Source organism: Typopeltis vanoorti, chromosome 17 (assembly GCF_054136105.1).
Source record: "Typopeltis vanoorti isolate ZY-2024b chromosome 17, IOZ_Tvanoo_1.0, whole genome shotgun sequence".
In the NCBI taxonomy this organism is placed as follows: Eukaryota; Metazoa; Arthropoda; class Arachnida; order Uropygi; family Thelyphonidae; genus Typopeltis; species Typopeltis vanoorti.
The window spans coordinates 35,204,050-35,219,383 of NC_143565.1; the positions used below are offsets into that span (position 1 = coordinate 35,204,050).

Genomic DNA, 15,334 nt, shown 5'->3' on the forward strand with positions numbered 1-15,334 from the left:
TGTAATCATTGTAAACTTATCAGAGCTATTATTGGTATGAGCTTTCCCAAATTAATCAGTGTTGTTCAGCTTTTGTCTGTGTGTGATTGTTCATTCAGTTAACTTTCGGTCTTACATTTTTCTCTATATTCTTTCAAGGCATCTGTCAACTTATTTGCTAAGAACTTTTGGTATTATTTCTTTTCCAGAAGTGCTTCTTTAATTTCTTGTGTTCATCATGATGTTCTTATTTTTCTGCTCTTACAGACATCTTCACCACATACCTCCCTAGCTAAATCAATTAATGTCTTCAGTTTGCCAATGAGACTCCGAGGTTTGGTTCTTGTTTTCAAACTACTTCAAATTTTCTTCAATAATATTTATATAGTCAAGTCTATAGATACCTGTAAAGCTGCTCAACTTTAATTCTTTTTAAAACTTTCTTACATACTGTTCTTTTCAATGTAATATCCATTTTTATCATATTTATTGAAAGTTTATTTTTCACTTGGTTAGACTATAATAAATTTAGTTTAATCCTTTATCCAAGTGTGAGCAAACTTTGTTTGCTCACACTTGGATAAAGGATTAAACTAAATTTGGATAAAGTAGTGGTCCTTCCCTTAATGCATAACATTATACATATCTGCAAGGAGATGTGTTTTGCATTATGGGAGATACTGAGATAGGAGTGATGTTAGCTTGCTCCACCTTTGCAACGAGTTGCCCGGTGTTGTACCACCTTACGCCAGTCCTGAAGATACTTTCAGGTGCAAACTTTGTTTGCTCACACTTGGATAAAGGATTAAACTAAATTTATTATTTATCATATTTAGTACTAAGTAATGGTCACTTCCAATTTCAAATCCTCTGTAAACTCCTGTTTCTTGAACCATCATGAAGATATCAATATCAACAATGAGGTTTTTCTTATTTTTGTGTCTTCTCTCTCTCTCTCTCTCTCTCTCTCTCTCTCTCTCTCTCTCTTCATGAACCTGTGTACATGTTTATATTGGAATGGTGTTAGGAATGACTGTCTGTGTCCTTCACAGAAATCCATCAAATACCTACCAGTATTTCCCTTTTCTCCAAATTTTCCCAAAATGTTACTATATGCCTGGTGGGATTCATTTCCTACTCTGCTGTTTAGATCTCCAAGAGGGACCACTTTTTCCATTTTCTGTATGTCAGCTGCCTGTTCTAATGACCCAAAAAAAATTCTTCCACTTCTTCCTTAGAAGAACCTTCCATTGGACCATAGGTACAAATAAGTCTCATTGTCCCGTTATCCATTTTGAAGTGTGGCCACTTCAAAATGGATAACTGGACAATGAGAGTGCCCACATCACTCTACTTGAAAACTGCCTTTCAATCAAGAAGTTTATCTTCATGTTTTTTGAATTCTATCTCTACTTCTTTGTTTCCTTGATCATTATTGCATGAATGTAACAGCCTGTACTTATTATTTGGTAAGATCTCACCAGTTTTTGTCTTCTTTGTCTCAGTAATGCCAATTATGTCCACATGGTACTTTTCCAACTCGTCTGCAAATTTGATTTCTTTTCCATTAATATTCCTTATATTGATGGTTCCTACCATCAGTTCTTCTGATGTTGGATTTATTCTTCTTCTTCTAGATGTTGAGTTGGAGCTTTACTGTTCACCTTGTTTAACTGGGCAATGCCCCAGCTGTCTTGAAATCTCATCATGTTGTACTATTATGTACATTTTGGGTTTAAGCCAATAGAGACCACAGTTTGGTCAGTTCAGTACCTAGTGGATATTTACTAATAGGCTGCACCATGTGAAGGTGAGGATTGGACATTAGGTCGGAGAAGCCCCAGTCCATTTCTGAAATGATATGGAGTCTTCTCAGTTATTTGGCTTTGACCCTTAAAGACTCTCACAGCTTACACTTGTAACAAAAATTATAATGAATTTATTCAAAAACTCCAGTATATTTCATCTAACATTACATAGGCATCATCAAGGAGATAGACAATTTTTGTTACATATGTAGGCCATGATTTGTTATTATTTTTTTTTTTACCATATTCTTATCATGCTTGTCTGATGTTACATTACTGATGTTTTGCTGATAACATAATGTTCCATTCCTCTTCATATGAAAATCTTGTAGCACACAGTCATCAAAACTTTATGATCTTATCTTCCATAATCAGTGCCTTAAATATTGATCTCTTTGCCCATACTCCATTGGAGCAAGGACATCCTTCTGGACATCTGTGCAGATCCTTGTCGTGTTCCCATGATTTCTCAACTATCAGATTTTCAAAAGTGAAAATCTGATCTTGACAACCTCTCTTTGGCCTTAACCCAGCTTGTTCTTCTCCAAGTTTCACTTCCACACTGTCTTATTTTGGTAGTTCTGTCGTATTTTTTTCAAGAAAAATTGGACATCTCTTCCCCTTTCCTTTGATAATATCCAGATTTTGAGTAAAATCAGATATCTCTTCTTGGGATAACATACTTCTTGCCTTTGCTGTACAAACACTTCACATCCTCTTTAGCATCCAAAAAACTTACTGTCCTGTTCTACTCTGGACACTATCTCAACTGTACAACTGTCAAAAGTCTAGATCTGAAATCTGTTTAGCCTTAGAATGCTGATCATCTTCCATTTGGTGTGGTGCACATCAGAACCTCCCTAAAAATGCTCCATGCTAGAGAGGTTTCCTCTCACAGAAGAGATTTTTCTCTCTAGTGAGAGGGATATTTAATTAAAAGATGACTTCTCTCTCTGAAACATCAGTATCCATGTAGAATGCAGTAATAAGTATATTTCAGTATTAAAAGTAGAAAAAAGCCATTAGAAATATGAAATGCTGGAATAGATAATAGCTGATCAGAAGTGCTTGATTACGGAAGTGCAAAAATTTTACATCAGCTACACTATAATTCAGAAAGCTTGGTATCCATCTGTCTTTATCCCTTACCTCTGGATCCTCTCCACTTCCTCACCCTAAAAATGGCTGAATTGTAAGTGACTGGAATACAGCTCTCATAGCATTCATTTGTATAAGGAAAAATAAAGCTGCATATGAAAAGTACAGAATAATTTGTTGAGCGTTCTAGGTAAGATTTATGAGGAGAGACTAAAAACAATTGTAGAAAAGAAAGTTGATGAACAACCTGTGTTCAGGCCAAATAGGAGTTGTCAAGATCAGATTATTACTTTTTTAGACCAGATTTTTAGACTAATAATTGAGGAATTAATGAATCTGTATATACAGTTTGTAGCTCTAAAAGGCATATGATAAGTAAATGCTGTTCAAAACTACAGTTATATAGTACAAATGAAATCTTATCTTAGGGATATATTACAAATTAGGAGTTAAAATTGAGTGATGTACAGGAAAATGGACTCATGATAATCAAGTGTAAAATCAGGATGTACTGATGTACTCCATCTGTATAGTTAATCATAACCTGTCTGATCACGTTTTGATGAACAGTGGCATTGAGCCTGATATTATGATAAGAAATATTAAATTCAGTTCTTCACTTTATGCTGAGAATGTTATACTCCTAAATAAATCCATTACAAGTCTTCAACTAAATTGAGTAGGTGAAGTATCAAATTTGATATGAAAATCAGCTGTAAGAAGATGAAACTATATCAAAATATTTCTCAATGAGAAGCCTATAAAATAATTAAAACATTTCAGCCAATTAGGAAAAATTTTTAATAGAAATCAAAAATTAAATATGGTATGGAAATAGGCAATAGAATAAGCAAAGCTAGCATGTTGGGGAGAAATTAGCCAACCCTTAAACTAACAGTATAGAAGAGGCAATATGAAAATCAGGTTAGAAATAAAACACTAAAATGGAGACCATAATCTGTAACTATGAGAGTTCTAAGGAAAAATGATGCAGATAAAAGGATGGCATCAGAACTCTGATGGCTATAGATTCTAGTCTCGAATTATATGTTTATTGGAACCAGAATCTATAGCCATGAGAATTCTGAAGGAAAATTATATGACTAAACAGATGGCATTAGTAGTAACAAAATTACACTAAAAAAATAGAATGGATTAGAAAGGAAATGGGTATCATTAGTATTCATTAATGTGAATGTAACAATCTATCATACCTCTCACTTAATCCATTAACAGGCAAAGCACTCACAACTGCCTCTGGCAACCCATTCCACTCATTCACAACTCTCCAAGCAAAAAATCTGGTCCTCACACCTCTATTAACCACACCGTTATTCAACTTCCAGCCAAGTGCTGAAACATTTCCCCTGCATCTGTCCTATAAAATCCCTTCTTCTTCTCTTCAGCTATTTTCTGTCCACTGCTGGACGAAGGCCTCCTCCAGTTCTTTCCACCGTTCTCTGTTGTTAGGAATGGTTGATCAATTTTCCCCAACAAAATTTGACAATTCATCACTCCAACTTCTTTTAGGACGTCCTCGGCCTCGTTTCCCTTCTTTTGGAATCCAGTTCGTTAGTATGGTGGTCCATTGCTCATCTTCTCTTCTGGATAGATGTCCAGCCCATTTCCATTTTAGTCGCTTATGGTGAAGAATGATGTCAGTGATGTGAGTCTGGCTTCTTATCTTTTAGTGTGATGCCTAGCATCAGCCTCTCCATTTTTCTTTGAGTTATTGTTAATTTATTTGCCAGTGCTTTTGTTAGCGACCAAGTTTCACAACTATATGAGATGACCAGAAGTATACATTGGTTAAATGTCTTCCTTTTTAAACAGAGTGGGATATCATTGTTTTGAAAAATGCTTTTCAGTTTTCTGAATGCTCTCCAGGCAAATTGAAAACCCCTTAAACAACTCAAATGTTTCTATTATTATATCTCCTCGTTTTTTCTATCAACCAGTTTCTGTAATTCACACACCCTCAATCTATCTTCATAGGGAACATTCCACAGGTCACTCACCATCTTGGTCACTTACCTCTGAATCCTCTCCACTGCTTTCTGAATCCTCAAAACACTCAGGATGCCAGACCTGAGCACAGTAAGCAGGTGTGTCATATCAAGGCCTTATAAGGAGGAATAACAACTTCCTTATCTCTGTTTGTTAATGTGTTCTTCAATAGCTAAGTAATCTTAGTCATCAATGTGTATCACAGCTTGTAATCTATTTATCCCAAAGTGCATACATTTCTTGACATTAAACTGACACCCATTAACTTTTGCCCATACTGTTAGCCAATTTAAATTGTCCTAAGCTCTCCACATTGCCTTGATGTTGGAGTCAGTTACCTACATTCTATCTGCATTCAGTAGAGTTATTCTTTCATATTCATTCTTTCTTTCACGTGCAGCATAATGACAGAATTATTTTAGATTGTCTTTAGCTTGGCCTCTTCTCTTGACTTTTCTTGCCTGCTGCTTATAATTTTCATAACTGATATCATCCTTATACATACAGTATTCCTTCCTCATCATCTTTTTCTTATGAATCTCTTGCTTAATTAGATTGCACATCATTTTCACTTCTACCCTATTTGTTATTTGAACTCTAGGGACATGTTCTGATATTGCATCATTTAATCTGACATGTACCCTCAAGGGATGTACGGGATATGATAGTACTACATGAAAACTTAAATCATTACTAACTTCCTATGAACAATTTTCCTCCAAATCAATCTGTTATCTGTCAAGACTCCAACATTATCAGATCTTATATTTCTGTCTTCTAAGGCACTTTTTACTGTATCAATCCACCTACATCTTGGTCTTCTTCTGGGTCTTTTTCCTGCTAACCTGGCAGAGCACACTTGCTTTGCTAATCTTTCCTTTCCCATACTCTTTAAGTGACCATACCACCTGAGGTTAGCTCTGCTAACACATTCCGGGATGCTAACAGTGTCAAGTTCTTTCCTAATATCATGTTTTTATATGATATTGTCACTAATGCCATCTGTTCATGCTCCTAATCTTTCTCAGGACTCTCATATCTACGGTCTCTAGTCTTTGGTCAAGTGTTTTACTTCTGACCCAACTCTCAGATCCATAAGTTAAAATTGGTTTGAACTCTGTCTTGTATACAGCTAATTTAGTGTGTTGACCAATTTCTATCCTATTCCCTATAAATTTATTCAGTCAACTTCTTCCTATATCAGCTTTGTTGATTCTGTTGTCTGTTTCCATATTTAATTTACAGTCTTCACTAAAAATTGTGCATAGGTAGCTGAAATGTTTTACTTGTTCTCCACTCACAATGCAATTGATATTTTCATTGTCTTTGCCTTGTTATTGCTGACCTTCATCTCAAATCTATTGCAACAGTTATTCAATTTAGTCAGGAAATCTTGTACTGGATTGTATAAAGTAAAGAGCTGAGATTAACATCTCCAATTTTGATATCAAGTTTAATATTGGAAGCTTTCCTTCATAATGTGATCCATATGGATAATGAATAACAGAGGAGATAATGTACATCCTTGTCTGGCATTTAACATCAGACTTAACATGACCAGATTTAACATCAAACCATTTTTCTGTACTTCTTTCAATTCTAACTGTTGACTTACAACTCAAATAAAGGCTAAGTATTACTTGATATAATGCCCCATTGACACCATATAACTGTAGCGTTTTGAATAGCTTTTCTGTTGGCACTTTGTCATATGCCTTTTGCAGGTCTACAAAACTTAAATACAGTCTTTGTTATATTCCCGTTTGTGATTTCTCAATTATTTGTCATAAAATGAAAATCTGATCCCGACAGCCTCTATTTGGTCTGAATCCAGCTTGTTCTTCGCCAAGCTTCCCTTCCACAATCCTTCTCAACCATTTTGTAGGCAGGTGACCAAGGTGTCTAGAAAGGCCAGACTATTATTAGTTTCCTTTTCCATTGTAAATTAGATTCTGTTGCGAAGACTATTGAGAGTGTTGACTTACTGTTGTGAAGACAACAGCAAGTCTTCACCTCAGTAAGTCCTAAAAAATTACTTCAAAAAATTTTGAAGTAATTTTTTTTGCATGGAGATTGGTAGGAGCATGGAATGCATTGCTTGAGAGGATGGCGAATGTGCAGACAATGGATGAGTTTAAGGAGTAGTATGATAGACTTTGTGATGACTGGTGTTGACCTCCCACAATTAGTCTTATGCCTCCATGATGGTCACAGAAAAAAAAAAAATAATAATAATAAAGGTTGAAACCAGTCTGAGTAGTGATCCTTCCCATAATGCACAGCAGTTATGGGATACTGAAGCAGTTGACATGAAGTCAATCAACAGCCTCTGTATACATGTAGACTAGTTATGAAGATAGTTGATTCACAAACATTGTTTGTTTCATCTTGAGTAAAGGATTCAAGCAAAACTGAAATTTCTTGTCAAGTGTAATATACACTGTAAGAAGTTCATCCAAAAAAGTTTCTCATCCAATATTGTTAAATATTGGATGAGAAAGCATTATCTAGTTCTCGACATTCTTTATAGGATACATGGAGGACTTTTTCTTGGCACATAAATTATTCATTTCCTGCCATTATAAAACTACTCTCACTTTCTTGCATAAGAATAAAAAAAAAAGAAGAAATCATTCTTTTAGCAGTAATGAAGAGTTTCATCTTGTAGCTCCATTGTAATTCAGACTGGAATATCTTTCACTTATTCTAATGAACATTTGTACCTACATTACCAATGTCAATTCTTTCTTTTAAGGTTACACGATGGTCAGCATTCATAGTTAAGAATTTATGGAGACATAACACACTGTTAAAATAATTACTTTACTTAATATTAGAAAAGTAATATTCGACATTTCGACTTCTATATTGAGATCATCATCAAGCAAATGCATACATATAAGATACAAGAATGTGGGTTCTCCACATTCTTGGAATGATTAGTCTGTCATTTTTGTTCAGGTTTGGATTATGTTTTAGCATTTCACAGGCTTCTTTGAATTTTCTCTCAAACCAGGTTTTGGTGCAGTGTAGGGACTTGGTGCCTTTCCAGCCAATTCTATAGTATTTGGAGTGCATGGTCTGATAGGCTTGTTTTCCCATAATGGAGGTATTTAATGTTTTGTTTTCATTTGTCTTATTACATATTTATACGGTGCCCACTACATCATAACATCTGGAGACTGGAATTGTATTGAAAACTCCACATTAGACAAAATAGGAGGACACACCAGGAGTGGAAAAGTGGGATATGCACAGTTAAAAACATGTCTTGACAATGCTCAACTAGTAGACATGGAGGTTTTGCAATCCTAATCTCCAGCCTTACACTTACACAAATCAAGATATCGGTACCTATCTTGATCGAATTTATATATCTTCTTCCCTTATAAATAGGATAATTCAAATAAAACATAAACATGTCAGATCATAATCCAGTTCTATTTAAATTCTGCTATATGGCAATCAGTTTTGGACCATGGAAACTTCCATCAAATTTTTCATTGATCTTTTCAACCAAATTCCAAACTCTCTGTTCAAATTCGAATAATCTTACCTGAAACTGGGATATGTGATTAAAACTCAAACAAGTAGTAAAACAGAATATGATTGAATGGGGAAAGGAATAGGCTTTCCTCAAAAAGAAAAATGTTGAAAGGGCTGTATAAAGAGAGAAGCTGGTTCCTGGCAAACCAGTGCAATGGTATAAAATGTTGCAACATCATCAGAAACATTAACATAGAAATAGAAGTGGAAAGGCAAGTAGAAGTAGAAGAAACAAGTAGAAGAAAGAAAGTTAGCAGATAGCTCTTCAGCTGCATTCTTCAATAGACAATTCACTAAATTCTGTGAAGAAAGGACTATCACTCAAATCTGCATTGATGGTGTAGACATGTCTACCACTGAAGACATCTTTGACTCCTTTCAAAAACACTACAAAAATCTGTTTGAAGACAATAGTACTGTGGGAAATTATAACTCTTGGAACATTAATGGCTTTCCTGCTCATATCCAAGATGGGCTTGACAGACCCATTACAGCATCTAAAGTTATCACAGCCTATAAAGAATGCCAGAGAGGAAAATCCCCAGGACCTGATAATCTAGGGATAGAACTTTACCGTGAGGCCTGGGATTTTATTTGTCCAGTTCGAGTTATACTGTTTATTTCTTTTCTCTCATCAGGACACATACCAGGTGAATTTGTAGCAGGCCATACCATCCTTGTTCTAAAACCTATTAGAGATCACACCTTAATCAGCTGGAGACCTATTCTCTATCTAATACTGACTATAAGATATTTTTCTGCATTATCAATAACAGGCTCAAAGTGGGAATGAGATATATAATTAAAAGTGCACAGGTGTATGAAGTTCCAAGCCAAACAATAGAATTTAATCTGTTTTTGTTACGTGATCTTCTTCCCTAAGTTAATATGAAAAAGCAACCAATGGCCTTACCCAAGTATTAGATAATGTTTGGCATCCCTTTCTGTTCCTCATCCTCCAGCAAATTGGTGTGAGTAAAAAACTGCTAAAAAACGGGGGAACCGAGTTTCGAGTTTCAAAATTCGAGTCATGAATTCAAGGAGAATCAGTCTGGAACTCGTGGGTTTGGGTACTGTAGGCATCAGGGGGAACCCCCCCCCCCCTCCGAGTTTCAAAATTCGAGTCATCAGAATTCAAGGAGAACCTGCCTACCAGTCCATAACTCAGGGGGAGCCCCCCCCCCCCCCAGTGATGATATATAAAAGAACTGAGGCCTTTTCTCTATCTCTCATACTATATATCTGTCTTTTCTTTCTCCTAATACTCTCAGGCTCTCTTGCACCCCTATACTAACTACTGTAGGCCAGTAGTGAGTACCCCTTTACTTTTTCACCTGGGTAGTGACCCTTCCCATAATGCATAGTATTGTACATGTCTGTAAGGATATGTGTGTTGCATTATGAGATATTAAGGCAAGTGATGTGAAGTCATTAGTCTCTATACACAATTAGCCCAGTCGTGAAGTTACTTCACATGCAAACTTTGTTTCCTTACACCTGGATAAAGGATTAAACCAAGATTATAATTTCTTGGCATCTTAATTTATAGTATAACCAAATGAAAAAACTTTCAACACATTCAGAGATATTGGTTCTCTTCTGATTAGTCTTGGCTTAAATAATACTATTATGTTATTAAAAAAAAATCTGTTTTTTTATCAGGAAGCCCAGCTTGAATGTTTACATAAGGAATATCAAGTGGATTACCTTAGAAGAGAAAAAGAAAGACTTATGAACCAACTTATTGAAGCTGAGTAAGTGGTACATTTAACAGACTTGACTTTTTTGAGTTAGTTTTATATGATTTGCATTCCAAGAAGTTTTGAGCAACAATATGGAATGATTCTGACCCTTAATAAATAGAATTAGAACATTTCATTTTAATTATTTAGTGATATTAATTCACAACACTACAAGAAGAAGAAATTTAAATGAATAATTTTATTAAAACAAATAATTGCCTTTCCATATGTTTGAAGCCTACGCCTTTCTTCTATATGTGGTTATGATTGATGCCACTCAGTATTAAATAAAACTAATTTTGTTTCATACTGTGGTAGACATATAAACTTTGAAAGAATGCTATAACCTTGTGGTTGATCAACGTTCAAAGATATTAACATGGCATTATATTAACAATAAGTTGATTTTTGTAGGATCAACTTGATAGAGTTATTTAACTTTGAATTTAACTAACATGGTTAGTTAAATTCAAAAAAAAAAAACTAACAAGTATGAAATATGTACTCGTATTTGAGTTATATTTCAATTATGAAATATGTACCCTGGGACATATTGCAAATATATAAGTTATTCATATATTTGCAATATGTAAATTACATGGATAGGTCTGAAAAATACATTTCCTCAATCTTTACTTAATGTTTCTCCTAAATAAGGAAAAAAAAATCTACACATATGCTTTTGATTTAGCAAACATATGCAAAATTGTAACATCATTTGTTTGCATATCCAGACATTGTTATATATATATTTCTGTTGCTCCCACCCACAAAGGTTATTTCGTAAACCTATAGTGCATTTTGTACCATGCGTGGGCTAAGGATTTTTTTTCCCTACTTTTATCAATTTTTTATATATAGTTTTTGTATTTTTCATTTATTTTTTTACATAGTCTGGAAACCCTGCTCTAGAGACCAAACATGGAAAATTTTCAAGCCACTTCAGTAAGCAGAGGCGATGGTCTCACACCAGGTAATGACATTCATCTTTCACCTAAAGACAATCACAAACATCCATGCCCACAGTGGGATTCAAACTTGCCGCCTGTTAGTTGGAGAGCGGGTATGCTAACCAGGCCAGCAAAGTTGATATCTTTATAGTTAGTGACTGTTTGATTTGTTATTGATAATGGAAGTTTACTTGATTTTTCCTCTTTGTGTTTTGGATTTATCTTATAATTAGTGGGAAATTCTTTAAAATTTATAGGATTTTCTTGTGTTTGTTGTAAGTTGTGCTATAAATTTTAACACTAATATTACATTTTGCATATTGCATATCGAAACTGAAATTAATAGCCGAAGGTATTAATTAAAAAGTAGCATCAATTTCTAAATCTATTAATGAGTTAATTAGTGTTAATTGAGTACTTAATTTATATGAATATCAAATTAATAGTTGAACCTAAAATAAATTGCTTTCAGCTTTACATATCCATACCTTTCACATTACAGACGTGAAGCAGTTCTTTGGGAGAGTAAACTACGAATGGCAGAAGAAACAAAAAAAGTACTTAAATCTGATATCCACCAAGAAGAAATTCAAGAATTGAAATCTAAATTGAGGCAGTTGCAGGTAAAAAATTTTAATCTTTTTAGAATAAGTGTGTGTATTATTATTATTATTATTATTATTATACTTTACCTCCATGGAGTCCCAAACTAGCTGTTATATACACAAAACCTATCATACTTCTTAAATTCATTCACTGTCAGGGAACTCAGAACTAATTCTGGCAATCCATTCAACTCATTCACCACTTTCTGCACCCCTATTAACCACACTCTAATATATATATATATATATATATATATTTTTTTTTTTTTAAACTAGTATAGTCTGTTTACATAAAACTTTTTTTATGGAAGCTGAAGACATACAGAGCTTGAACTTTCTAAAATAGAAGTTTCAACTTCTTAACTTGCTTTTATGAAAAAAGTACATGCATAAATAAAATGCTGCCATTTATATTGACTATTCTTCTAGTGCAACTAACTGTTTGAAGTTCAGATGGTGCATTAGAGAAAGAGTTAAATCAGTGTTCTAAAAAGTACAAACCTTTTTAAATGTTCCAATTCACAGGCTACTGCTCACAGAACTACAGTATATATATATATAGGTTGCATCTATATAAATGTCAACATGCAGGAATTTATCCTTATAATAAACATAGTATACTTAGATACATAAACTTTCCCATTATCCCCCTCCCCCACTTTCAACAATATAATGTTATCAAAACTCTTGTCAACAGAGCCTCCAACTTCTGTTCTACTCAGGCTTCCCTTTACAGCTCAATTCTCCTTTATTCACGAGACTTTCCTGTACAACGATTGCAGTGCCCAAAAAATCAACACATTAGCTGTTCCTCCCATCTCTTCACCTCTCTCCAAACATACCAACAAAATAGCCAGGAAATATAATCCCTATACTGCTTTTAAACTTCAATTGAAGAAGCAGATTTTTATGAGAGTAGTGTTTAATTGAGGATTTCAAACCTCAAATGAAGCTCCTCTCTCGTAAAGATCTGCTTCCATCTTTGTTCTAATTGTTTACAAGGCTCCTTGTTCTTGCATCTTATCATATATGTTAGAAATGTTTTGCCAAGTATTATTCCACACAAAAGAACCAAAAAATAATTTTTATTGATCACTGCTACTTTTATGAAAATTCTGGTGTTTCACATCATTGGGAGAAATATGTGAATAAACTAAACACTGTTTTATCAAGTAGCATGCATAATGAAATATTTAAAAAAACAGGAATAAAAAATAGTAAGTGCACATTTGTTATGATGTTGTTTGCTGGTGATATGAAACAAGAATTTTCATGAAACTAGTAGAGTAATCAATAAAAATTATTTCTTGGTTCTTTCGTATGGCATAATACTGGCCAAAATCATTTGAATATGTCCCTACTCTACAGAAACCTACAACAATATCTGATCTCATGGTGAGTCCTTCTCTCAAATTAATAAATTTGAAAAACTAAAGATTAAACAATTTTTTTTTTTTTTTTTGTAATTGGTTAATATTTCTTTTAAAATGTATGAATAAATGTGTTATTCCTCAATTTTTAAGATTACACTGGACAACATTTACCACCAAGTGTCCTTTAAGAATTTTCCATCGTATGGAAGTTGCCTTACTGAAAGAATGCACAAGATTACAGCTTTTTATCATTATTAATTTCCATTATATCCATGGAGTGCGGAGATTCATTGTGGGAGACCCAAATCAAATCATACACACAAATCCTATCATACCTCTCCTTGAATCTATTCGTCATCAGGGAACTCATAACCAATGCTGGCAATCCATTCCACTCTCCATGCAAAAAATCTGATCAACACACTCCTACTAACTACATTCTTCCACAGATGCCCCTAGTTCTCTGACTATTTGTCATATATTGAAAAATTTCACTTGCATCAATTTTATAAAAACCCCTTTATTATCATGTTGGAGGCGTAATGGATTGTAAGCTGCACTCAGGATTAAAACAGAGTTTAATACTTCCTATATTTCGTCTCAGTCACTGAGACATCTTCAGGGATTACAAAAAAACTAATGTAACATATACACAAATACCACACAATACTAAGCTCAACCACTTGAGTGACTCTAAAGTCCTATCTAGGTGGAGCACCCTCTGAGGGTGGTTGTAGGTGGCCTGGAATGAAAGGTGGGATCTCTGATAAGTGTTTCCCAAATCTTAGGAAGCTTAATGCAACCATATTTATTAAGATTTGGTTGATTTCTGAGAGCTGCTGCTGATTCTAAAAATAGTCTCTCTTTTTTGAATTTGCTGTGGTTGAGCATGGTGGATTTTTTCCATGAGATCCTGTGGGTTTCCATGAGACCTTGTAGAGTATAAATGGAAACATAAATCAGGATTGGCAGCACATACAACTGAAACTTAACATCAAGTATTGTGCCGGCAGACCAAAATGCTGAACAGAGATTACAATTTTTTTCTCAAGAGCATCCAAGGAATCATTGGAAATAATCAAAAATCCTGAACAGTGCAGCTCAACACAAGCAATGATTCTACATCAAGTCTGGTCTTCTCTAATTTAACATGGCACACACATGGTTACAAGTAATTTGCAGTGGGCCATAATATCCAGCAAAGAACATTATAGCAAATGGGCACTTTTCATTGTTATTCCTGTTTTTTAATATTTCATTATGTACGCTACCTGTTAAAATCCATTTTTTAGTTTATTCACATATTTCTCCTGATAATGTGAAACACAAGAATTTTCACAAAACTAGTAGAGTAATCAATAAAAATTATGTTTTGGTTCTTTCATGTGGAATAATTCTGGCAAAAAAGCATTACTCATATTATCCTCACTCCATAGAAGCTTATGCAACATTACCATATTATAGTAAAACTGGGAGATCTCTCAATATCCACTTTAAAGAACATAAGAAATACATCCTCCCACCAGAACTATGGTCAATCAGGTGTAGCTGACCATGCTTTGGATAACTTGCACAGGATCAGATTGGAAAAAAAAATATTATGCTTCATCACAGCAAATACAACTTAGAAGATGCTTTTTAGACTCAGCAGTAAATTTAAAAAAAAACCAGCCTAATCTAAATATATGGTCAGGTTAAATTTCCCAAGATTTGGGAAACTTTAATTCTTAGGCTTTCTGCCCAGCAGCTAAAGCTGACCAACAGCACCCATAGAAGATACTCCTCAAAGGGCTTTAGGCTTAAAATAGTCTTTCTTTCATTCATTGTTTTGTGTATGTTATTACAGTTTTAATAGTGTATTCCTAAATATGTCTGTAACAGAGATGAAATATTGGAACAGTTAAACTTGTTGTTTAATTATTTCTCTGTGCTGCATTCATACTATTAAATGTAATTATGAGTCACCTGTATTTCTTTGAGATCAGGAAGTGGTGGAGAGGATTCAGAAACAAGTGACCAAGCCTATGCAGGTCTGTGGAATGCTCTCTATGAGGATAGGTTGAAGGTGTGTGGGTTGCAGAGTTTAGTTGATATGCAGAGGAAAGAGAGACATGACAGAAACTTATAAGTTGCTAAAGGGATTCTATAAGATTGACCAAAAGAAAATTTTCAATACATGAGGAGTGGGGAGAGAACAAGGGGTGTTCGCTGAAAGTTGTGTAAGAG

At 34.3% G+C, this 15,334-nt stretch overlaps 1 protein-coding gene across 1 annotated transcript in view; it reads left to right on the top strand.

Annotated features, from left to right (window-relative positions):
• Positions 1–15,334, top strand: part of LOC150097286 (coiled-coil domain-containing protein 40-like) — a 298,600-nt gene that overhangs the window by 210,043 nt on the left and 73,223 nt on the right. The window contains exons 14-15 of the mRNA XM_090406906.1: positions 10,101–10,192; positions 11,633–11,753. Of these exons, the coding sequence (XP_090263032.1) occupies positions 10,101–10,192; positions 11,633–11,753 (213 nt within the window). The remainder of the gene's footprint in view (positions 1–10,100; positions 10,193–11,632; positions 11,754–15,334) is intronic.